Source organism: Lissotriton vulgaris, chromosome 7 (assembly GCF_964263255.1).
Source record: "Lissotriton vulgaris chromosome 7, aLisVul1.2, whole genome shotgun sequence".
Lineage (NCBI taxonomy): Eukaryota > Metazoa > Chordata > Amphibia > Caudata > Salamandridae > Lissotriton > Lissotriton vulgaris.
This window is the reverse complement of record NC_141695.1, coordinates 1,523,307,568-1,523,328,993: the sequence shown is the minus strand read 5'-3', so window position 1 is coordinate 1,523,328,993 and position 21,426 is coordinate 1,523,307,568. Positions and strand designations below refer to the sequence as shown.

At 50.3% G+C, this 21,426-nt stretch overlaps 1 protein-coding gene across 2 annotated transcripts in view; it reads left to right on the top strand.

Moving 5' to 3' along the window:
• The window catches only part of RALGAPB (Ral GTPase activating protein non-catalytic subunit beta), a 1,758,088-nt gene that overhangs the window by 77,850 nt on the left and 1,658,812 nt on the right, over positions 1-21,426 (top strand). For both annotated transcript variants that reach the window (XM_086932393.1, XM_086932392.1), the window contains exon 4: positions 18,387-18,550. In XM_086932393.1, the coding sequence (XP_086788519.1) occupies positions 18,387-18,550 (164 nt within the window). The remainder of the gene's footprint in view (positions 1-18,386; positions 18,551-21,426) is intronic.

Below are 21,426 nucleotides of genomic sequence, written 5' to 3'. Positions count from 1 at the left end.
GCTGTATCACTGGCCCCCCAATCAGACTGCCTCTTTGGGAGCATATTCTGATGCATCAGCAGGGTAGGGTTCTGCATTTAAACCTGCAAACTCTTCGCCTTCATGCATGGAGATTAAGCAGTGACAGGTGACAGCTTTTGACCTTCTGCCTAAAGTCTGCAATGTTGAATGGCAGCTAGACATCCCTTCACCAGGACGGCATACGCCTGCATTGGGCCAAGTTTGTGGCATGGTGTACAGAAAAGCCCTTTGACCCTCTAAATGCACCCTAATCATAGATTCTTTTGTTCATTCCTACCTTGTCTCAGCAGGCTGTTTTCTTGGCATGTTAAAAGGTTCTTTCTGCCATCTCAGCATTTTTGTGGGTGCCATATCAGCCATCCCTTTTCATATTCCCCTATTGTTCATAGGTGCCTGAGAGATTTCCAGCATATGTTCCAACCAAGACCTTTCATTATGCCACAGGGGGACTCCAACTTAGTTTTCACATTACTGATGTGTGCCTCCTTAGAGCCTCTACATAAATGTCCACTCGGACGTCTCAAGATTAAAACTGTCTTCCTAATGGCTATAACATCTACCAGGAGAGTCAGTGAGTTACAGGCACTTCCACATCCTTAATTGCGGGGCGAGCCCGGGAGAGCTGTGGGTCTGAGTGAATTGAACGGCGGAAGGACATAGAGACCACTCTGGGAAGCGAAGATTTGCAAGGGTCCTGGTAGGGTCTCCCTCCTCAGACATTGTGGAATAGGGCTGAGTAAGGCTTGGGAGCGGGCCTGGCCGTCATTTCGGAAGAGTGTGTGACATTTTCTGCTTCTCTCTGTCGGCTCAGAGGGCAAACGCAGCAGGTGATGGCAGTTGCGCGCCTAACCAGTATCGGACTGTGAGGAGTATCCGGGCATTGGCGTGCGCAGGCCAAAGAAGGAACCACACACCTACTAGTAATCCTGAGGACATATGGCAGGGCAGAGACAGAGTGGAGGTGCTGCTCCACTGTGAGATGTGCACCCGGCAGAGATGCCACACGGGTCGACGCCTGACCTTAAGATGGCGGCGCCCTAATGGCATAGGCACCGCTGACCTCCCTGCGAAATCCTGGGACCTGGTGGCATCTGGAAGGACCCGGGAGCAACAGTGCGACCATCAGTGTGCACCCATTGATCTCTTTTGAGGAACACACTCGACTGCGCTAAAGCGTGGGCCGACTGCTTGGTCCTAAGATGGCGGCACCCTCAGGACATCGGTACCGCTGACTCTGCCTTTGTGTGCCATCAATGCTGCGGCAGTCCTGGAGAAATGTGTCATGGTAGTGCTTTTGTGTGTGCGTCTGTGCGTGTATGAAAGATTATGTTCACATTTGTGTGTGCTTGTGATGGTGTGGACATGTACTTGGGTGTTTTTGTATTAGAGCATATGATTCTATGTGTGCTTGTGTTTGTGCGCACAGATATTTCTGCATGTGTGCTTCTGTCTGTGCGTGTGATGGTGTGTGCATGTATTTGAGTGTTTTGTATTAGAGCATGGGATTGTATGGGTGCGTGCAGATGTTTCTGTATGTGCGCCTTCTGTTTGCGTATGTGAGTGTTCGCGCATTTGTTGTGTGCTTGTGCATGTCTGTGCATGTGTTGGTGTGTGTGTGCGCGCATGTATTTGTGTGTATGTCCTTGAGTATTTTTGTTCTGGAGCATGTGATTGTGTGTGCTTGTGTTTTTGATACTTTCTGTATGTGTGCTTGTGTGTTTGTGCGTGTCTGCGTGTATGAGAGTGAGCGCATTTGTGTGCGCTTGTTCATGTCTGTGCATGTTATGGTGTTTGCGTGTGCATGTATTTGGGTGTTTTTGTATTAGAGCATGGGATTTTATGTGTGCTTGTGTTCTTGGATGTTTCTGTCTATGTGTGTGTCTGTGTGCCTATGAGAGTATGGCTCACATTGGTGTGTGCTTGTGCATGTGTGTGTGTGTGATGGTGTGTGCACGGTGGATTTATTTTCTGGCGGCCACTGTCCTGGATATTGACTTTAACTGCCTGATGCCTGACCTTAGGGTGACCACCAGTGTACCAGTGTACACTACTGCACCCTGCCTGACCCCAAGATGACTTCGAGATTCAGGGGAGAGTGGATAGGAGCTAGGGAGGTAGACAAAGACAGAAAGAGTACTAAAGGGGAACACATTTAATTAATGAGTTAATATGCAGCGCTGGACTTTGGACGTTGCTTTGACTCGTCTACCGGTTTGTGTCCCCGTCGCCCTTCCCCTCCCCCTCCCCTTTTCCATGCGGTGTCCTTCATCCTCCTCTCCTCTTTCCCGCCTTCATTACCGGTCTACTGCCCCAGCTCCTTCCCCCTCCCTGAATCTTTCCCCTTGCCTGATTTTCCCCTTACGTATTTGTGCTCATTGTTTATCTTGACCTTACTAGTAACTATGTTGCCATGCTCTAATAACTGTGTAACCTTTGTAACGATGTAACCTGTAACTATGATCTGATGCTCATGTAAAACGCTCTGATACCTCCGGGTCTAGCCAGCGCTATATAAAACCTTTAAAATAAAATATAAATACCTTAACATTTACCCAGACAAGCTGGTCTTTCGGACTAGAGCATATTTTTTACCTAAGTTGGAAACTCCCTTATGCTAATCCATCACTTCACCTACCTTTTACACTCTGCCTCACCCCTTTAAATAAGAGGAAAGACTCCATTATGTGGACCCAAGAAGAGTGTTGTTGTTCTCCCGCAACTGCACAATAGTTCCGGGTAGACGATCAACACTTTGTGGGGTATGTCAAAGCAAAGAAAGGGAAAACGGTGCAGAAACAGACCATCTCTTAATGGATAGTGCAGTGGCCAAAAAGCAACCTCCCGAAGACTTGCAAGCTCCTTCAACCAGACCCAAGGCTGCGACCACTGGTTTAGCTTGCGGAGTTCCTGTCATGAATATCTGTCAGGTAGCCATGTGGGCTAACTTGCACACGTTTATGAAGCACTACTTCCTGGACAGTCAGGAAGGGCTTGACGGCTACTTTACTCTTTTGGTCCTACATGACTTCTTAGTTTAATTTGTATCACAGCTCCCAAATCTGGAGGTATTTCTTGGGTATCTATCGGGGTTCAAAAAATCACAAAAATGATACTAGACCTGCAGGTCTAGTAACCTTAAAAATCTACCCAACCTAACTATAATGTACTTCACCTATGAACTGGCCTAAACAAGATGGTCACACAGTTTACTCTATAAAATCCTCTAACGAACAGTCACAGAAAACAAGCATTGGCATAGCCAATAGGTCTCGCCTTTGGTACCTCGTAAGTGTTTAGCCATGCAACAGTTGATGTTGTTGCACGAAGGATATTGTGCTGCATAACTAAATACTTATAAGGCCCCACAGGCGAGACCTATTGGCTATGCCAATGCTTGTTTTTCTTGTTAAAAATGAAGCATTCCTGTCATAGCAGTAGCTGAGACAGATTAAACTCCCTTTCTATGGCATCAGCTGAACTAGTAAGTGTATTGTCTATAAAATGTTGGTATAATCAAAAGGTCTTGGCTAACAGCAGGCCTAAAAACAAATGTAGCGGGTATGCGATAGGCTGTGCCCCCTACCAAACTGCACTGATTGGCTGACATGCGCAGATCATTGGCATCCGCTACACCGCAAGGGGGCGCTCAACCGCGGTTGCTCCCTAATAAGATGGATTTAAATTATATTTAATGTATTAGCTACAAAGAAAGTACACTTTACAACCAGGCTGTGTTTGTTTGCAATTATTATTGTGTAACTGAAAAAAAGCTCCAGTCGCAAAAAAAAAATTGTAAACTTTTTTTTTTTAGGTTTTATCATTTTCAAAATCAATAAAGAACAAAAAGTACAAAGAAAAATGATTGCATCATAAGAGTCACAATTAAGCATAAACAGTGAGTCAGAAAAGTGCAAAAGGTACACACATTCCATATACACAGAAATCAATATACCTGAAAAGAATACAAATCAAATGGCATCATAGGGAATTCACAACCATGGAGGGAACCAGTGGAGTTGCGGGCAGGAGTATTATCACAAGGCACAGCGATGGTCAGTCCAACAAATTCCCTCAGCCCACCCTCGTTGGGTCAATGTTACTCTCTGCTTGGGCCAGCTGGGCGGCGGCAATCCTGGCAATGTAGGAGCGGTAGGGCCCCCAAATATCCACAGGGCGGGAGGGGGCAGGAATCTATGTCGAATATTCAACGCTGTTAATGTAGCAAAACGCCATGCTCCTTAGCCACGGCCTCAAACTGGGGGTCCCCCCAGTGCACCGGAGCAATGCAACCTCTCTCTTGGCCAATAGGAAACCCAATGCCGCAAGACAGCTCAGGGTTGTGGTACAGCCTGCATAAAAGTGAATGAGCTAATGTCGACTGTTTATGGAAACTTCCCTGGTGACCCTGCAACACTGAACCCATTGCTCATCTGATATAGTCTTTCCCAAGTCTTCCTCCCACGCAGCGCGAACCCTAGTGTCTAAGGCAGGTAGGGACGAGTTACAGTCTGTATAACTTGGCGACCAAGTGTGTCCCCAGAGGGTGCTAGATCACAAGTGTAAGAGGAGAGGTCTCTTCGGGGGTGATTTGAAATGTGGGGAACGAAGCGCGCAACATAGAGCGCAGCCTGGTTAATACAAGAGTCCATGAAGGAACGATCAGAGAACCAGGGGTCTTCTGTTGTGGAGAAGGCATGTCCCTCAGGGAAGAGGTCACCAATAGTGTTGATACTAAATTTGGTTAAGGTGTGTTTGATCACAGTCTCCCCTGTAATAGGAAGCCAGTGTGCATTGGGAAGTGGAAAGGCAGGAGAGTACAGTCTGTCCAGGCCGAGAAGTCGACGCACCCTATCCCAAGCCCAACATGTAGACGACACCGTTTGTATATCCTGCGGGTCCCGGGGAAGCCCCCTAGGAAGGTTCATGGAGAGTGTACCGGGTAGGACCAGATCCGCCTCGGGCTTTAAATATAATATGCGGGCATCCGGTTGGAACCAGGAATATGCAAACCAGCATTGGGCAACTAAAAAATACAAATAAAAGTCGGGTACACCCAGGCCACCCCGGTCGTATGGGAGAGTAAGCACCCGCCATGAAACTCTGGGATGCCGGTCCCCCCAGACCAGTCGCAACAACAATGAGCGCAGCTGTGTGAAAAAGATCTTAGTGAGAGGTATCTGTATGTTATTAAATAAATATAAAAACCGGGGAGCACAATCATTTTGATTATGGCGATCCGTCCCATCATAGATAGCGGGAGGCGGATCCAATGACCAATTTGGTTTTCCAGGAAATCCAGTGCTTTACCATAATTCAGCCTAATGATGGACATAGTGTCCAGGTGGACATGAATCCCCAGGTATTTGACCGAATCGCCGCACCACTCAAGGGGGAACGGGCAATCCCATTCGGTGGTGCTAGGGGTAAGCGGGAAAATTAATGATTTATGCCAATTAATACGCAATTCAGAAAACTTGCCAAAGCGGGTAATTTCTGCCAAAAGAGGTTCAAGGTTGATGTGGGGCATTCTTACATACAGAATCGTGTCGTCAGCATATAGCGAAAGTAGAAGCGGACCAGTTCGAAAATTGGAGGCAGCGGAACAGATATATTTCTTGGAAGTGGCGGACCAGAGGGTCCATGGCCAGAATAAAAAGTAGAGGGGACAATGGGCACCCTTGACGGGTGCCACGTGATAAGGAGAACTGCTCCGTAAGGGTGCCATTCAGTCGTAGCCAGGCCGTGTGTAGAGTGTACAATAAGGTCACTGTGGAAACAAAACATTCTGGCATACCCATACGCCTCATGATTGATAAAAATAATGGCCATTCCAATGAATCAAGTGCCTTCTCGGCGTCAAGAAGGATGGCAGCGGCCGGGGTAGACGGGTCTATGCGGTGCAAAACCGAGAACAGAGTTCTTAAATTTAAAGAGGTGGAGCGATGGGGAACAAATACAGATTGTGCTGGAGAAATTATGGACTCCATCAACAAAGATAACCGAATGGCGATGACCTTGGCCAGGATCTTGTAGTCAAGGTTCAATAAAGAAAGGGGCCTATAGGAGCCACATAGGGTGGGATCTCTGCCTGGTTTGGATAGTAAAATAAAGACCGTCACCCAGGCCCTCGTCACCAGCCGACTGGACTACGGCAACGCCCTCTACGCCGGTACCACCGCCAAGCTCCAGAAGAGACTCCAGCGGATCCAGAACGCCTCAGCCAGACTCATCCTCGACATCCCACGAACCAGCCACATCACCGGACATCTGAGAGACCTTCACTGGCTCCCCGTCAACAAAAGAATCACCTTCCGCCTCCTCACCCACGCACACAAAGCCCTACACGACCAAGGCCCGAGCTACCTCAACAGCCGGATCAACTTCTACTCTCCCAAACGCCACCTCCGATCAGCCAACCACGCCCTCGCCGCCGTCCCCCGCATCCGAAGAGCGACTACAGGAGGAAGGTCCTTCTCCTACCTGGCCGCCAAGACCTGGAACTCCCTCCCGACCGACCTGCGCCTGACCCAAGACCACCTCTCCTTCAGGAAGAAGCTGAAGACCTGGCTGTTCGAGCAGTAGCGGCCCCCCCCCCCCCAGCGCCTTGAGACCCTACGGGTATGTAGCGCGCTCTATAAGTGTCACTGATTGACTGCCTCTCTGAACGTGGGCGGCAGGCATCCCGACTCGAGCGCCTCTGCGTACACCTCCACTAGTCGGGGAACAAATTCCCGGTCAGCCTCCTCACGGAATTTAAGTAAGAGGGACAGGCGCCTCGCCTCACTATCATCCGATGAAGTGCGTTGTGCCTCGTTGTCAAGAACGGGAATTTCTCTTTCAATACGAGACAAGGAGGCTCTGATCTCTCTTAACGCTCCCACGTGTTTGGCGATGCACACACTGCGAATCGTGGCTTTGAACCCCTCCCACAGAGTCACCCAAGAGGCCACCGACCCCGTGTTCAATTCAAAGTAGTCCACTATGGCTTGTCGTATCTCCTCCATAAACACCGGGTCAGACAGAGCCCTCCTCGGAAAACGCCATTGTCTCTCGTACCCACCCAGCTGGGGAATCTTCAGTTTCAATAATATAGGAGAATGATCTGAGAGTGTACGCGGAAGGGTAATGAGGTCCTCCACCCAGCCCGCAATCCCTGGTGAGATGAGCCAGTAGACTGTTCTTGTCCAGGTGTTGTGGTATCCGGAGTGGTGTGTGTATTCTGGGAGCAATGGGTGGAGGCACGACTCTGTCGATAAGGGAGAAGTGAGTGGACAGATCTAACAAAACGGAGCGTGACCTGGTTTTAGCGTCCGGAGAGGAAGAGGTACTATCCCTGGCCGGGTTCAGCAGAAGATTGAAGTCTCCACCAACGACTAGCAAGCCAGTATCAAGTGCAAGAAGCTTCACCTGGAGGTCTTGAAAAAAGGAGAGAGTTTCAAAGTTGGGGCCATATACCCCTACCAATCTGATCCTGTGACCCAGCAGGGAGCCCGAAACAATGAGATAACGGCACTCCACGTCTTCCATGGCAAAAGATAAAGCAAATGGCACTCGTTTATGAATAAGGATGGCCACCCCCTGGAATATCTACTATAGTGTGAGAAAAAACAATGGGGTCCCCAAGACCTAGCAAGACACGTCGACTCAGTAGGGGCAAGGTGAGTCTCCTGTAGGAAAACAATATCGACCTTATGCCTAGCAATATAATTAAAGGCTTGTCTGCATTTCCTATTGTCGTTCAAACCCCTAACATTCCAAGACATCAAAACAAGCCCAGTAGGGCCAGTCTGGAGACCTAACTTGGCCATTTGGCACAGCGAGCGCCGCGGTGGAAGACGAGAGCAACAGGGACGCCGCAGGCACGGCTCCACTCACCGGCTGGGCGCAGTCAGGGAGGGCACCACGAGGGCACCGGGCTCACCTTCCACTCCCCTCCGCCTCACTTCCTCACCACCGTGTCCTCGGGCTCTTCACAGGTATCGGCAGGTGGAAAATCGGCTGGGCTATAGGATGGCGGACCGTGCTGGTGTCAGCCACCAGCAGCTACATGCCTATCTCGGCAAACGGGAGCCCGGCCGGCGGAGCTTCAAGCGGAGGCGGCCATTTTAGTCGTCTCCGTGGCCACGCCCCCCAAATATTTTTAAACTTCAAACAATTTAGACACAAATTTTAGAATTATGGAGCAAAACCACTTTGAGCCCTGACATGATTAATTGTGTTCTGGGGGTGTGTGACAAATGACGACGTGTACACGATGTTTAAAACACATAAGAACAAGATAAATTATATGAAAGGAAGTGACGTGAAAACACTCAAACCGCGCGTTGTGGCCCGTACCAACCAAAATCCAACTGAATTTCCTGCGATGCCAGGAAGCTCCCGGATAACACCGCAGGCCGACAAAACCATTTCCTACGTTTAATCAGACTGAAGAGTATTCAACAATCACACTTCCTAGATCCATTTTGTTTTCTTTTGTAACACCTGTCTTCAAATGAAAAGGAACACAATACTCACTGCCTCGAGAGTAGGCTGAATAGTTCACAGCTATTGGCAGGGAGTACTGCCTCGAAAAAATACAGCAGAAGTGGGTCAAGAGCAGGCTTCTGTGAAGCCCGCGGAGCTGCCTAGGGCCATCTGCTTTCCCTGCCAGGAGCCTGCACTGGGCGGGAAGGAAGGAACCGCAGCTGGCGGCGGGTGCTGCCGGCGGCGCTCAGGTGTGCAGGAGCGCGTGCCAAAGCGCGAGTGCCGGGCGAGAAGCCTCGCTATGTTGACGTCAGCGAAGCTCACTTCTCCACACCAGTCCCATTGCTCCCCTCTGCAAAATTCACAAGCATTAGCATAGCCGATAAACCTTGCCTTTGGGACCTTTTAAGTGTTTAGCCATGCAACAGTTGTTGTTGCACCAAGAATATTGTGCTGCATAACTAAATACTTAGAAGGTCCCAAAAGTTGGTTATGCCAATGTTTTTTTTTTTTTAGCCTTCTTACTCTTCCTGTAGAGGTTTGAGCTTACCACAGTGTGTGATCACTTTCGGTTGCACGCATTTATTCACACAAGCGCGTACACACACCCACTCACACATGCTTACATTAAACTGGTTTATGTTCTTTGGGAATAGTTTGTTTACCTGTCATTTTTGTGAAAGTATACAGAAACAAACTATCCACGTGGCTGCATCTCTGAAAATAGGAAGTGCAGTGGTTTTAGGTGCATGGTTTGAAAGTGCAGTGCTAAATGTCCCAGCACAATTATTCTGAGGACAAAAACCTAACACTGATGTAGCACTCGTATCCCAATGCGTTCAACAGCCACTGTACAGACAATGAGTACAGTGTTAAATAGAATATTGCATTATTCCCCTATACAAAAAATAATAATTCACGTTGCAGAGAGTATGGGTGGGAAACAATGCCTTCCAATCAGTAGCTGCCCTGAACCCAGTCAAACCCAATGAGAAAAATGCCCGAAGTGGCCAATCAAGCCGTGCATTGCATCCCGGCATTACTGTGGAAAACCGCGCTGGTCAGCGAATAAAGCGCGTGCTGGGGTTGTTGGCGCATGCCGGGATTGATTTTAACGTAGCAGGTAATGGTTGTTGCTAGCAGTGACCATACATTCCAATGCACAAGCCTACAACGTGGGGGGGCTTGGCCAACAGCATGGCCGGTTAGGACGTGCCACAGCGGAGCTCCTGCCGAGCTGCCTCAAGATCCGACAACATTACCAATCTGTACCGTCCCCAAAACGACGGCTGGGGAGCTGCAGGTGTCCTACACCAGCGGAGGGCAAGAAACGTGCAATATATTGGCACTCAGAGCGGAAAAATCACTCCGAAACCATCCGCTCGTGCGCCCGACTGCATCAAGATAGTGGCCGCCGGCGCCCGAGCGAGCCGAGCGAAGTAAAGGCTGGAGCTTGGTCCCACTGCTCGGACCTGCGGAAGGTAGGCGGCGATACTGTGAGCCTGTACACCCCGGACTGGCGCTTGCATCAGCCTCCCATTCCCGGCGGAGAGCAGTCACCGCAGAGCGACCTGCACCAAGATGGCGCCCGGAATAGTGAGGGATCGCCGGCGGCGCTGAGAGCCGCGATCCGGTCCCCCGACTTCCTGGCACAAGGAATCCAGCGGTGGACCCGGTGAGGCGCTGCGGCAGTATGGGGGCCGCGTTGTGAGCCGCCCCTTCACCGACGGCTGGAACACCCGGGGAACGGAGGACTGGCCCCGCCCACGACATTGAGACCCGGCTTGCAGGACGGTGGGGTGCTGTCGAGTCGCACCGTGGTTTGGACCCCTGTGGAGCGGCAGGGTGAGTGCAGAGGCGCGGCAGGCGCCATTTCACCTGCAATGAAACTCCAGCCACGGTGAGCGAGACCAGCGGGGCCCCAGGACCCTCACAAACCACGGGACGTTCAGGCGGGCATCCCTCCGTGATTCAAGGGCAGAGGGGACTGTGATGGGGCGCGAGATACGGCGCAGAGACATCAGGGGATAAACGACCCAGTAATCCGATAGGGTACGGGTACTTGTGGCCCTCCGCCGGCCGAGCTGCCCTGGGACTGCGGTGGCGACCTCCGCTGGCAGGGACAGAGCCGAAATACACACGCCAAAAGGCGCAGAGTGCACCTACAAACCCTTGGGTGGCGGCGTGAAGTGGAACTCCGGGGCCCCCTGTGCTGAGAAGGAGACGACGTGAGGGTGGGGGCGGAAGACCCCCAGTGCCCATACAGACGAGGATTCGAGCACCACTTTTGAGGGGATCTGAGCTTTGAAAGCCCCGAGACGCCTGTGAGCACCTTAAGACCATATCCTACGCCCACCTGGGAAGAGGACGGGTTGGAACACCCCTACTCATTATGGGGAAGAGGGAGGTACTACCGAAAGGGCCCAAGCAAGGCCCAATGGATAACTTCGCCGCGCCAGGTGGTGAATGGACTCCCGGCGACCCCTGGCCCACGCTCGGACACTGACCTACTTATGGAGGCCATCCAGGCGTCGCGTACCGACATACAGGAGTCCAGGGCGGCACTGGAGATCAAGATTGGTGAGGTGGGCTCGGAAGTGACGCTCCTGCGACAGGACTCTCGGAATTTATCGGACAGGGTCACCAGCGCGGAGACCCGGATGGGTGAGGCGGAAGACTCTATCACAACCCTGCAAAAAGACATGGCGGAACTCCAGGCCTCACATCGCCAACTCCTCTGGAAAGTGGATGACGCCGAAAACAGGGCCCGCCGTAACAACCTGCGCTTTGTAGGATTTAGAGAAGGGTGCGAGAAGTCTGACATGGTGTCCTTTCTGCAAGCGTGGTTAATGGATACATTCCCGGCGGCGCAATTCTCGCCCTGTTTCATAATAGAGAGGGCACATAGGGCCCTCCTTGCCAAACCGCCAACAGGGGCAAGACCACGTCCGATCATTGCACGCTTCTTAAACTTTGCCGACAGGGACTTGATTTTGAGAGAGGCAAGGAAACTGGGAGAGATCCGGTTTGAAAATACACACATCATGATTTTCCCAGACTATAGCCAGGAGTTACAGAAGCAGAGGCGATCCTTCGATGCAGTGAAGGCGAAACTAAGAGACCTGAAAATCGCCTACATGCTACTGTTCCCGGCGAAACTTAAGGTGCTCTTTAATGGACAGACTCTCTTCTTCACGCACCCAGAGGACGCCTGGCAATGGCTGGAGGAGCGACCGATCCTCAACAGCAGAGAGATCGCCAAACGGGATCTGCTAGACAGATCCGTGAGAAACACCACCCACTGGGAAATTCCTAAGGCCCAGAGACTGAAATCTAGGAGATCCAAGAGGCGAACCCCAGCGACACCATACAGAGGTCAAGGCGCAGGACTGGCGCGAAGAGGGCGCTCGGCCTCACCAAGCGGGGCGACCGGATCAGGGTCGAGATTTGCAGTACTGCACACCACGGCACGCTCGGAGGGCGAGGATGAGGAGGCTCTCGACAGTCGCAAGTCGGGGGGAGAGGAGGAAGAAGAAGAGAGACAATCTGATCACCCACTGGTACAAGAGATCCGTGTGCTGGAACAGGACCTGTCAGGACAACACAGTGTACCAGAATCTGAGACTCCGGATTCTAAATCATAAACAGATGTGGGCCCGGACATGAGGCAAACTATGTGTCTCAATGCATGAAGATGTGGATAGAACCTCTGATACCTGACGGTTTCATAGGACTGGAGTGGCAGCCGGACACAGGGAAGCACGCAAGTTGGCACCCCCTTATGTTTTGTTTTACACTTTTGTGGTGTGTTTGAGTGTTTGAAAGGGAGGGTTTGGTGGGTGGGCGACAGGCCTACTCCTACGGAAAGCCATGTCCCGTCTTGGGACACATCTGGAAGGGGAGGGAGGTGGCGAGGGGGAGGGGAAAAGGGGTTTCCTAGTTTGTTGGGGCAGGGGAGTGGGTGGGAAAAGTTGGCAGAAGAATGAAAACACGAGCGAAGGGTCAGTCACCCGTATTGCACCTCTACATCACCTTCGTCTGGAGGGATTGGGTCTTCTACAACCATAACGTTTTCCGATGGCAGATACCATAAATACAGCTAGGGAGGAGGGCAAGAGGTTAAGTATCCTGACATGGAACGTTAATGGACTGGGCTCTAAGGTTAAGAGAGGCCTAGTGAATAACTATATAAAAAGAACTGACTCAGACATCGTTTTCCTACAGGAAACGCACCTCAAGGGTACCCAATGTGCCTTCATCGCCAGGGACCGCTACAGGGTACTGGTACATGCGGGATACACATCCGACTCCAGGGGAGTGGCGGTTGTGGTTAAAAAGTCCCCACTCTTTACCGTCACCCACACATGGATCGACCCGCAGGGTACCTACGCTGCAGTGCAGGGTACCTGGAATAGACGCATATATACCTTGGTCTCGGTCTACGCACCTCCCAAACTGCAAGCACGCACAAATACAGCTCTCGCAAATATACTCTTGGACACAGCAGACACTGTGCAGATAGTGGGTGGAGACTTCAACGACGTAATGAATACACACCTAGATAGATCTGGGGTCAAGGCTGGAGGGGAACATAGGACTGCGCTGTGCGACCAGATGACCACCATAGGCTTGACTGACGTATGGCGATGGCTCCACCCGACACTTCACACCTACACATACTATTCCGGGGCTCACCAGACGTTCTCGCGCCTAGACTATGTTTTCATGTCCCGACAATATCTGAGTTTGGGGGATGTCGCGGACTATAAGGCCAGAGGAATATCCGACCACTCACCGTTATATATGCGAGTGGGCCAAGACCGTGGTAAGGACACGGGGTCCTGGCGCCTCGCGGCGTTGGATCTCCAGAACACGGCAATACTAAACGGTGTGAGAGCAGACATCAAAGTATATATTGCAGAAAATGAAGGCTCGGTGGACTCGAAGGTCACACCATGGGAAGCCCTAAAACCGGTCCTACGAGACAGACTTAGGTCCAGATTAAGGGAGGAAAGACGGAAACTTCAGGCAAAGGTAGCGGCCCTGGAAACGGCTGTTCTGAGATGGGAGAAAGACTATATAACCCACAAGACTAACGACTCCCTGAGACGGTTACTTGATGCCCAGAAACAATACAGGGAATTAGTAACTAACGAGGCCAGGACCCAATCCTTAGCCACCCTCCATAGACTGTACGACGTAGGAGACAAGTCAGGGAAACTTTTGGCATGACTCGGCAAAAGGGAACGAGCGGTGCGATGGATAGATAGCATCGCTACGACTGAAGGAACGATGGTTAACACGGACGCGGAGATAGCAGAGGCGTTTGCCACCCATTATGAGGATTTCTATGCAGCTCAGGACCTAGCTACCCCCGAAACGGCCCTCCAATACTTGGAGAATACCAACCTACCGACCATACCCCCTGAGGCTCTGGAGGCTCTGGAGGCAGACATAACGTCGGACGACATCACGGCGGCGATTGCCAGGCTTCGGCCGGGCAAAACCCCTGGTCCGAACGGTTTCCCACCAGAGCTTTTTAAACGCACGACGGACCTACTGACCCGCCATCTTAAGGGCCTTTTCGCTGGTGCTTGTGAGGAAGGTAAACTACCACCAGATCTCGCAATGGCCACGATCGTTCCAATTTATAAGGAGGGAAAGCCAAGGGAGAACTGTGCCTCCTATAGGCCGATCTCCCTACTCAATACGGAGGTGAAATTGCTGGCAACCATCTTGGCAACCCGCTTGAGGACGGTCATAACAGACCTTGTGCATCTCGACCAATCGGGCTTCTTGCCTGACAGGGCTACGAAATTCAATCTCAGGAGAGCCCACAACTGGCTCCAAGAGGTGGCGGGGAGAGAGGATCCACACTGGATCCTCTCCTTGGATGCCGAGAAGGCGTTCGACGCGGTCCACTGGCCCTTCTTATTTGCAGCGCTCCACAGGTTTGGTTTCGGGCCTAAGTTTATTAAATGGGTGCGATTACTCTATACTGACCCTAGGGCTAGAGTGAGGGTAAACGGGAGGCTCTCCCGTGAGTTCCAAATCCAGAGAGGCACTAGATAGGGCTGCCCCCTGTCCCCTCTCCTCTTTACGCTCGCCATAGAGATGCTCGCGGCCAGAATCCGACAAAATGAAGACATTTATGGCTTCACTAGTGGAGATACGGCACTACACATGGAGAAGATCTCACTTTATGCGGACAATGTCCTGCTTTACATCACCAAACCAGAAATCATGGTACCGGAGCTCTTCAGAGAACTAGAACGATACAGAGGGATGGCAGGCCACAAAATCAATTGGCACAAATCAATTCTCTATGATCCGGGGGGACGCAACCAGTGGGGGAGACTACCGGAGGACCTAACGACAACAACTGAGGGCTTCCAATACCTTGGGATTTCTATAACGGCGGATGCGAATCTCTCGGTCCAAAGAAATTTGGAACGGATAATCTCTAATGCAGTGACAGATATGGACCGCTGGAGACAGCTCCCACTGACACTACTGGGCAGGGCGGCCATGTACAAAATGATTATACTGCCGAAATTCCTATACGCCCTGCAAAATGAATACTACCCCATACCAGCGGCGGTCTTCAACAGGATCCATGGGGATCTGCGATCCTTCCTTTGGCTGGGGAAGCAAGCCAGGGTGGCCCTGTCCACGCTTCAGAGGCACCAATATAGTGGAGGAATCTCACTCCCAAACTTGGAGGCCTATTACTGGGCAGAGCATCTGACTCCAATCAATGACTGGCTCCATGCACTGGCAGATCACCCAAAGTACTCGTTGGAAAGAATGAAGCTGGCGCCCACTAACATTTTAAGGTATCTCTACGGGAACGTCTGTAGGGCACCCCTCCTCCCGGCCACATCTATAATGCTCAGGGCATGGGCGAGAGCCACACGTCGCATGGGCTGGGAAAAGAAGCCCACACGGCAAACACCGTTGTGGCACTGCCAATGGTTGACTGAGTTACACAAACTACGCGGATTCCAGAGATGGGACGACATAGGCATATCCACCATAGGAGACGTCATAGCCAAAGGGGAGTTGAAATAGTTTCAAGCCCTCCAGTCAGAGTTCGGACTCAATAAAACGCAACATTTTAAATACGCACAATTACGGTATGCGTGGATAGCCCAAAACATTACGCTTACTGACATTCCTGAATACGCACCACTGGAAGGGAGGCTCCTACAGGAACAGGTGGTGGGACAGGCAGTATCCTTAACATACAAAACATTAACTAACCATATGTTGGGCGACCTAACCAAACTTAGACACACCTGGGAAGCAGAGGTAGGGGTGATGGAGGACCTAGATTGGGAGATAGTACTGATGCATCCCCGGGAGGTGGCAATAAAAGCTAGACTACGACTTATTCAATTTAACTTTCTCCATAGAACATACTTTGATAGAGTGCGTCTATGCAGGATGGGGAAGATAGATGAGCCACAATGCCTACGATGCCTCCAGGGGGAGGGAGACTTTTTCCACACGGTATGGTCCTGTGAAATAATACAGAGATACTGGACCCAGATTTTTAGGGAATTGGAGGAGGTCCTCGAGGCCTCGATACCCCAAGTTGGCACTGCTTGGAATGACGAACGAGGTGGACCTGAATCGCCCACTACTTGCTTTCCTAGTCCTTGCATTGGTGGTCGCCAAACGTGATATAGCTAAACACTGGGGAGCACCGGATCCCCCAGACCTGGAGGAGTGGAGAAGGGGCCTAGACTTATATATGGCAGCGGAAAGGGTCACGTATAAGGCGAGGGGCTGCCCGAAGAAGTTCCATAGAGTGTGGTCAAAGTGGAGGCACTACCATGGGCTGGACGGGGGGCTGTAGGAAGGTCCTTATCAGGAGGGACAATGGGACGTAACCCTGGGACTGAAGGGATTTATACTTGTGATCACGACTAATAATGCTGATCCCATAAGGAGCCGGGCCCCACACGATACGGCTGACCTAGAATACTTGATTTTCCCGGAGGGTTCGGGGGTAGAAGGAGGAGCAAGAAGAAGTGACTGAAACATCTTTCTATTTCTTATGTGTACACCTTGTACGAGCTTGACTTGTGTTTTCTTTACCCACTGGGGGGTAGAGGGGTGGGGGGAGGGCTTAGGTTACGTTCTAAAATCAAAAATGCAGAAACTTGGATTGCCTGTGTAAGTTCACAGGGGGTAATCTCTAATAGATATACTACACTACTCGTACTCGCCGCCCAACCCCAGGGATGTGGGCTAAATGGCTGTGTATCCCTTCCTGACACCAAGTAACCCCAACTGTGAGACCTTAATGTCACTACAGACTGACTGCACCATTGGCTGCTTGTGTATCTGCAATAAAAATCTATTTAAAAAAAAAAAAAGCCTACAACGTGATTAGCACTAAGTGTGTGTTGTATGCATTAACCTTTCCTTGTACCAGCACCTACATGACGTGAGGCGACGTTATGGAACGTCAGGGACGAGTACTGTGGCGCATAAAGGGTACAAACAAGAACAAGCATTGGCTGCGAGACGCGATATGTGGTGGGGGAGGGGTAGAAGCGGGAGTTGCACGTGCGCGCACAAAAAGCGAATTTTAAAATACATGCAGGTTGGCGAGTCGTGTGCGTGCACCATGACGAGAGAGGAAAGCCATATGGCGCCTGTGTGCGTAATCGCATGCTCTGCGCCAGCCAAAAGCTGTGTGGTAGCACTTTGAAAACCCACACACTAAATGTCTCCCTGAGCAGTGCATGCGCTGGCTCAGCGAGACCTAAAAAGTAAATGTAGGAAGACAAACTGACTTTTAACCTCTGTCTCTGAAAACCTTTGCCCTCTGTGACTGAAGTTAGAGGATTTTCAGATCATCAGAAAGGGCGAGTAGGCCCTAAAAATAGCTTGTCCTGATTAAATCTGGCTCGCCATAGTGGATGGGCGAGTGGATTTTTCAAGCCCTGTCTATTATAATGTAAGGAATATGCGACTTGAAGTCTTTATCAGATGAATAAGTTACTTACCTTTAGTAACACCTTCTTTGGTAGAGACTCTAGCCACAAATTGCTTCCCGACCCACCCATCCTTCTTGCTTTGCGAACAGATTTTCGAGTAAAAAGTTGTTCCCCTTTTAAGGGCCCTAGCTTAATGCACCAGTGGTCCAAGTTCGTCGTGGCTCTGCACTTCTGGCCTGGAAACTTGCAAAAAGAAACTGATGTCAGTGCACAGGTGTGGCACCTATATAGGCACCGAATAATACCACCTCCCAACGTGCAGGGGGACTATTCACCAAATGTTTCCAGATCCAGTCTGACCCCTGGGTAATATTCTAAATTAAGGAATCTGCGGCCAGAGGAGTCTCCACCAGATAAGGCATTACCTAAGATAAGTAACTTGTTCTTCTTCCTGAGGGCCCTTTCTGGCCCTACCAGTGCTAAACAGGCGTTATTCTTGTTCTTGCGATGTGTGCCTCTACCATTGATTTCACATTTACTCACTCCAACTCCTTCAGTGTGTTGGTTCTTCAAGTACTGTCTCCTTCCTTACTGCCGCAAGCATAATTAGCATTTGGCAACAGTAGCTGCTCTTAGCCTAATTGCCTCTCCCTTGCAGAGGCACTGGGGAAGGTAAGGGAGGACAGGAAGAGGGTGGGATTTGAGCGACAAATGAAAGAGGCAGGGAACTTTGGAGTTCTTTTTTGTTGACTTGGGCGACACACTTGTCTAAGGAGATGTGGGAAGGAGGGATGGGAGACAAGTGGATGCAAATCCTACATGTGGGCCATGTGATACACTGAACCACCAATTAAGTCAATTCTACCCATGGATGTACTGCCCGCAGAGCTTTACCTTGTTGAAGAAAAGATTTCCATTAAGATAAACTTTATAAATCTTGTTTTACAGGCTGGATCAAGGTCCAAGTCAAATCAGGCTGTGCATGCAGGTTTTAAGAGCTGTCCAGAAACTGGCTCGTGAATCATCCATCATGGCGAGGGAGACTTGGGAAGCTCTGTTGTTATTTCTACTTCAGGTTAATGATACCATTTTGGCTGCTCCAACTGTCCCTGGTATGTTGTTTACTGTTCTTATTTTGCTCACTCATTTTATTACTGTGAATATTTTGCACTATGATACTAAGGATGGCTTTTGGAGTAACATTGACAAAGTTTGCATGACTAACCGTTTAAAGTGCAGGCATAATGCAGTGGTGCAGTCTCTATATATAATACAGCCAAACATGTCCAGCTGCAGTAGTCCTAGGTAAAGATAAATTAATTATACAGCATGCATGCCGGGTTACTGCCATATATTCCTAGTGTCATGAACAAATGTGTCAAGCTATTTTTGTGGCGTCATCTACAGCAGAACCCCACACTATGTGAATGGAACAACTCATCTAGATATTCCTCGGGCCTTACAACATATTGTTCGAGGCATATGGGCTGCAGACCACACACTATTGCATAGATCACCATCTGGAGGTGGGCCCGGATGATTACACTTTGTTGTTGTCTTGGAAGAGTCTTTGTCTGTTGGATGACTCCTCCTGTAGATCGTAGTGCGCATGGGCATCGACTCCATCTTCAGATTGTTTTTTTCCGCCATCGGGCTCGGATGTGATTATCGTTCGGTCCCGATCTCTTCTCGACTTCCAGTCCTTCATCATACCATCGGTATCATCTTCAACAGTAATTCCGCTTACCCGCGTCGAAGAAAGGCCTGCGCTTCTCGATTCCAGGGTTCTTCGGGGCTGTTGGGCCCAACTGTGTCATTGGGCCTTTGGCTCATGGAAAGAAAACCCTTTAAGAAGTGCCCTCAGTGTGGACACAAATTCCCTCACACTGATCTTCATGAGGTTTGCAATCTGTGCTTGACTCCAGAGCACGAGAGTCGAGACTGTGAGGCCTGCGCTTCGCTCTGGTCCAAGAAGACCATCGGGGACCCTCGAGCTCAGAGTCATGGCGCAGTCATCTTCATCGACACCAGACCTCATCATAGACAAGGCTCCGATCGAGGTAGAGTCCAAAGAACAGCAGCAGGACAACATAATTTCTGAAGCAGAGGATTCAGCTTCCGGAGCAGAGGATCAATCAGAAGACGACTATCTTCTTCCAGCTGGTCAACAGGTCGTGCGTACAAGCGTCAACCCTGTTCACCCCCCCATACCATGACATGCTTCGGTTCCGCCTCCACCTCTGGGTCCAGGTGCACACTGACCAAATCCTTCCGACACCCTGCCTTCTGGCTCGGCAACGAAGAATATAAAAAAGCCTCCAGTCGACTCGGTCTCGAGTCAGTCTGTTGGTCCCGACAAGCAAAAGGTCCTCAAACCAAAATTAACCCCAGCACCGAAGCAGCCATCGGTACCGAAACCGGTCGAGCCGAAAACAAGCTCAGCACCGAAAGACGTTCCCAAGTCTACCGAACCGAAGCCTGCTTCGGCACCAAAACACACTTCGACTCCGAAGGTCGACAATTCCAAATGCACTTCGGGAACAAAAATTCTGGATCCAAAAAGTGCAGATCCGAGAAAGAAACATGATGCCAAGTCTTCGGAACCAAAGCCAAAATCCGCTCCTAAGACAATAGACACTGTAAAACCTGAGCATTTCGGTCCCAAACAGGATAAATCGGCGCCGTAGAATGATTTTTCAGCAGAAGAGCTTTTCCAGAGGAAAATGGACTATCCCAAACCACCTCCAGTTCCTGCTCAAACTTCCCCCATAAGAATTCCATCACCATTGATAGCGATACTAACAGATATTTCTCCTGTACACTCACCATCCAGCACACATATCCTTATACCGCAGGATGATGATAATGACGATTATTCACAGGGGGTAGAAAGTGAGTATCATATAGACAACACAGATGACCCAGACAATATTCCTGGGCCATCCGATGATCATACCTGTGAGGATTATAATGCGCCAGATGCACCAGATCTGCCACAAGATGACGCATACCCTTCTAGACCATCTTCCCCAGATGACACTATTGGGTTTACACAGCTCATTCATAGAGCAGCCACTTTTCATGGAGTAGACTTACACACAGATCCAGTGGAAGAGGACTTCCTCATGGATACACTACTGTCGTCACATAAAACCACAACAACATTACAAATACTTAGTGGAGTGGTGAGACATGCACCAGAGATATTCAAAGACCCCGTCAGAGCCAGGGGATTAACCCCAGACTGGAAAAAAGTATAAAGTGGTTCCAACTGACCCAGCATACATCAAAGGTCAGCTGCCATTGGACTCAGTAGTATCAATTGCGAGGAAAAGAGCTAACTCGCAGACAACAGGGGATGCTCCACCCCCTGATAAAGAGGCCAAGCTTTTAGATGCTTCAGGGAAACGCACCATCTCACAAGCAGCCATTGTGTGGAGAATTGCTAACACTCAAGCTTTGTTAGCGAGATATGATCGAGCTCATTATGATGTTAGAATCACTCATGCAACATTTGTCAGAGCAATATAAGACCAGGGCTGCTGACTTAATTCAAGAAGACAAGGTTATTACAAATAACTCAATCCGCTGTGCATTAGACACTGCAGACACAGCTTCTAGAGCAATAAATACGGGAGTACTGTTGCGTAGACATGCATGGCTACATTTGGTTAAAATTTCTGGGCCATTGCGCGGACCACGACGGTAAGGCGCCACCTCCACCCGGCCACTAGGATCTCCATGGCCGATGCGATCACACAGGCCTGCAGCACCACAGCAGCCTTCTTGCATGCCGACAGCACTGCTTCATATCCCACCGTCCATCTTGTTGCACACCAGGATCTGGCCCACGTTGCCTGCTAGCCTGCCACACAACAGCTCTCAGTTCGGTGTAGGCCCCAGCCGGTAATTCTCTGACTTGCACGGTGTATTAGCGCACCGTCCCTCACACACTGCAGCTGGGAAGGATCCCAGGGGATCGGGGTAC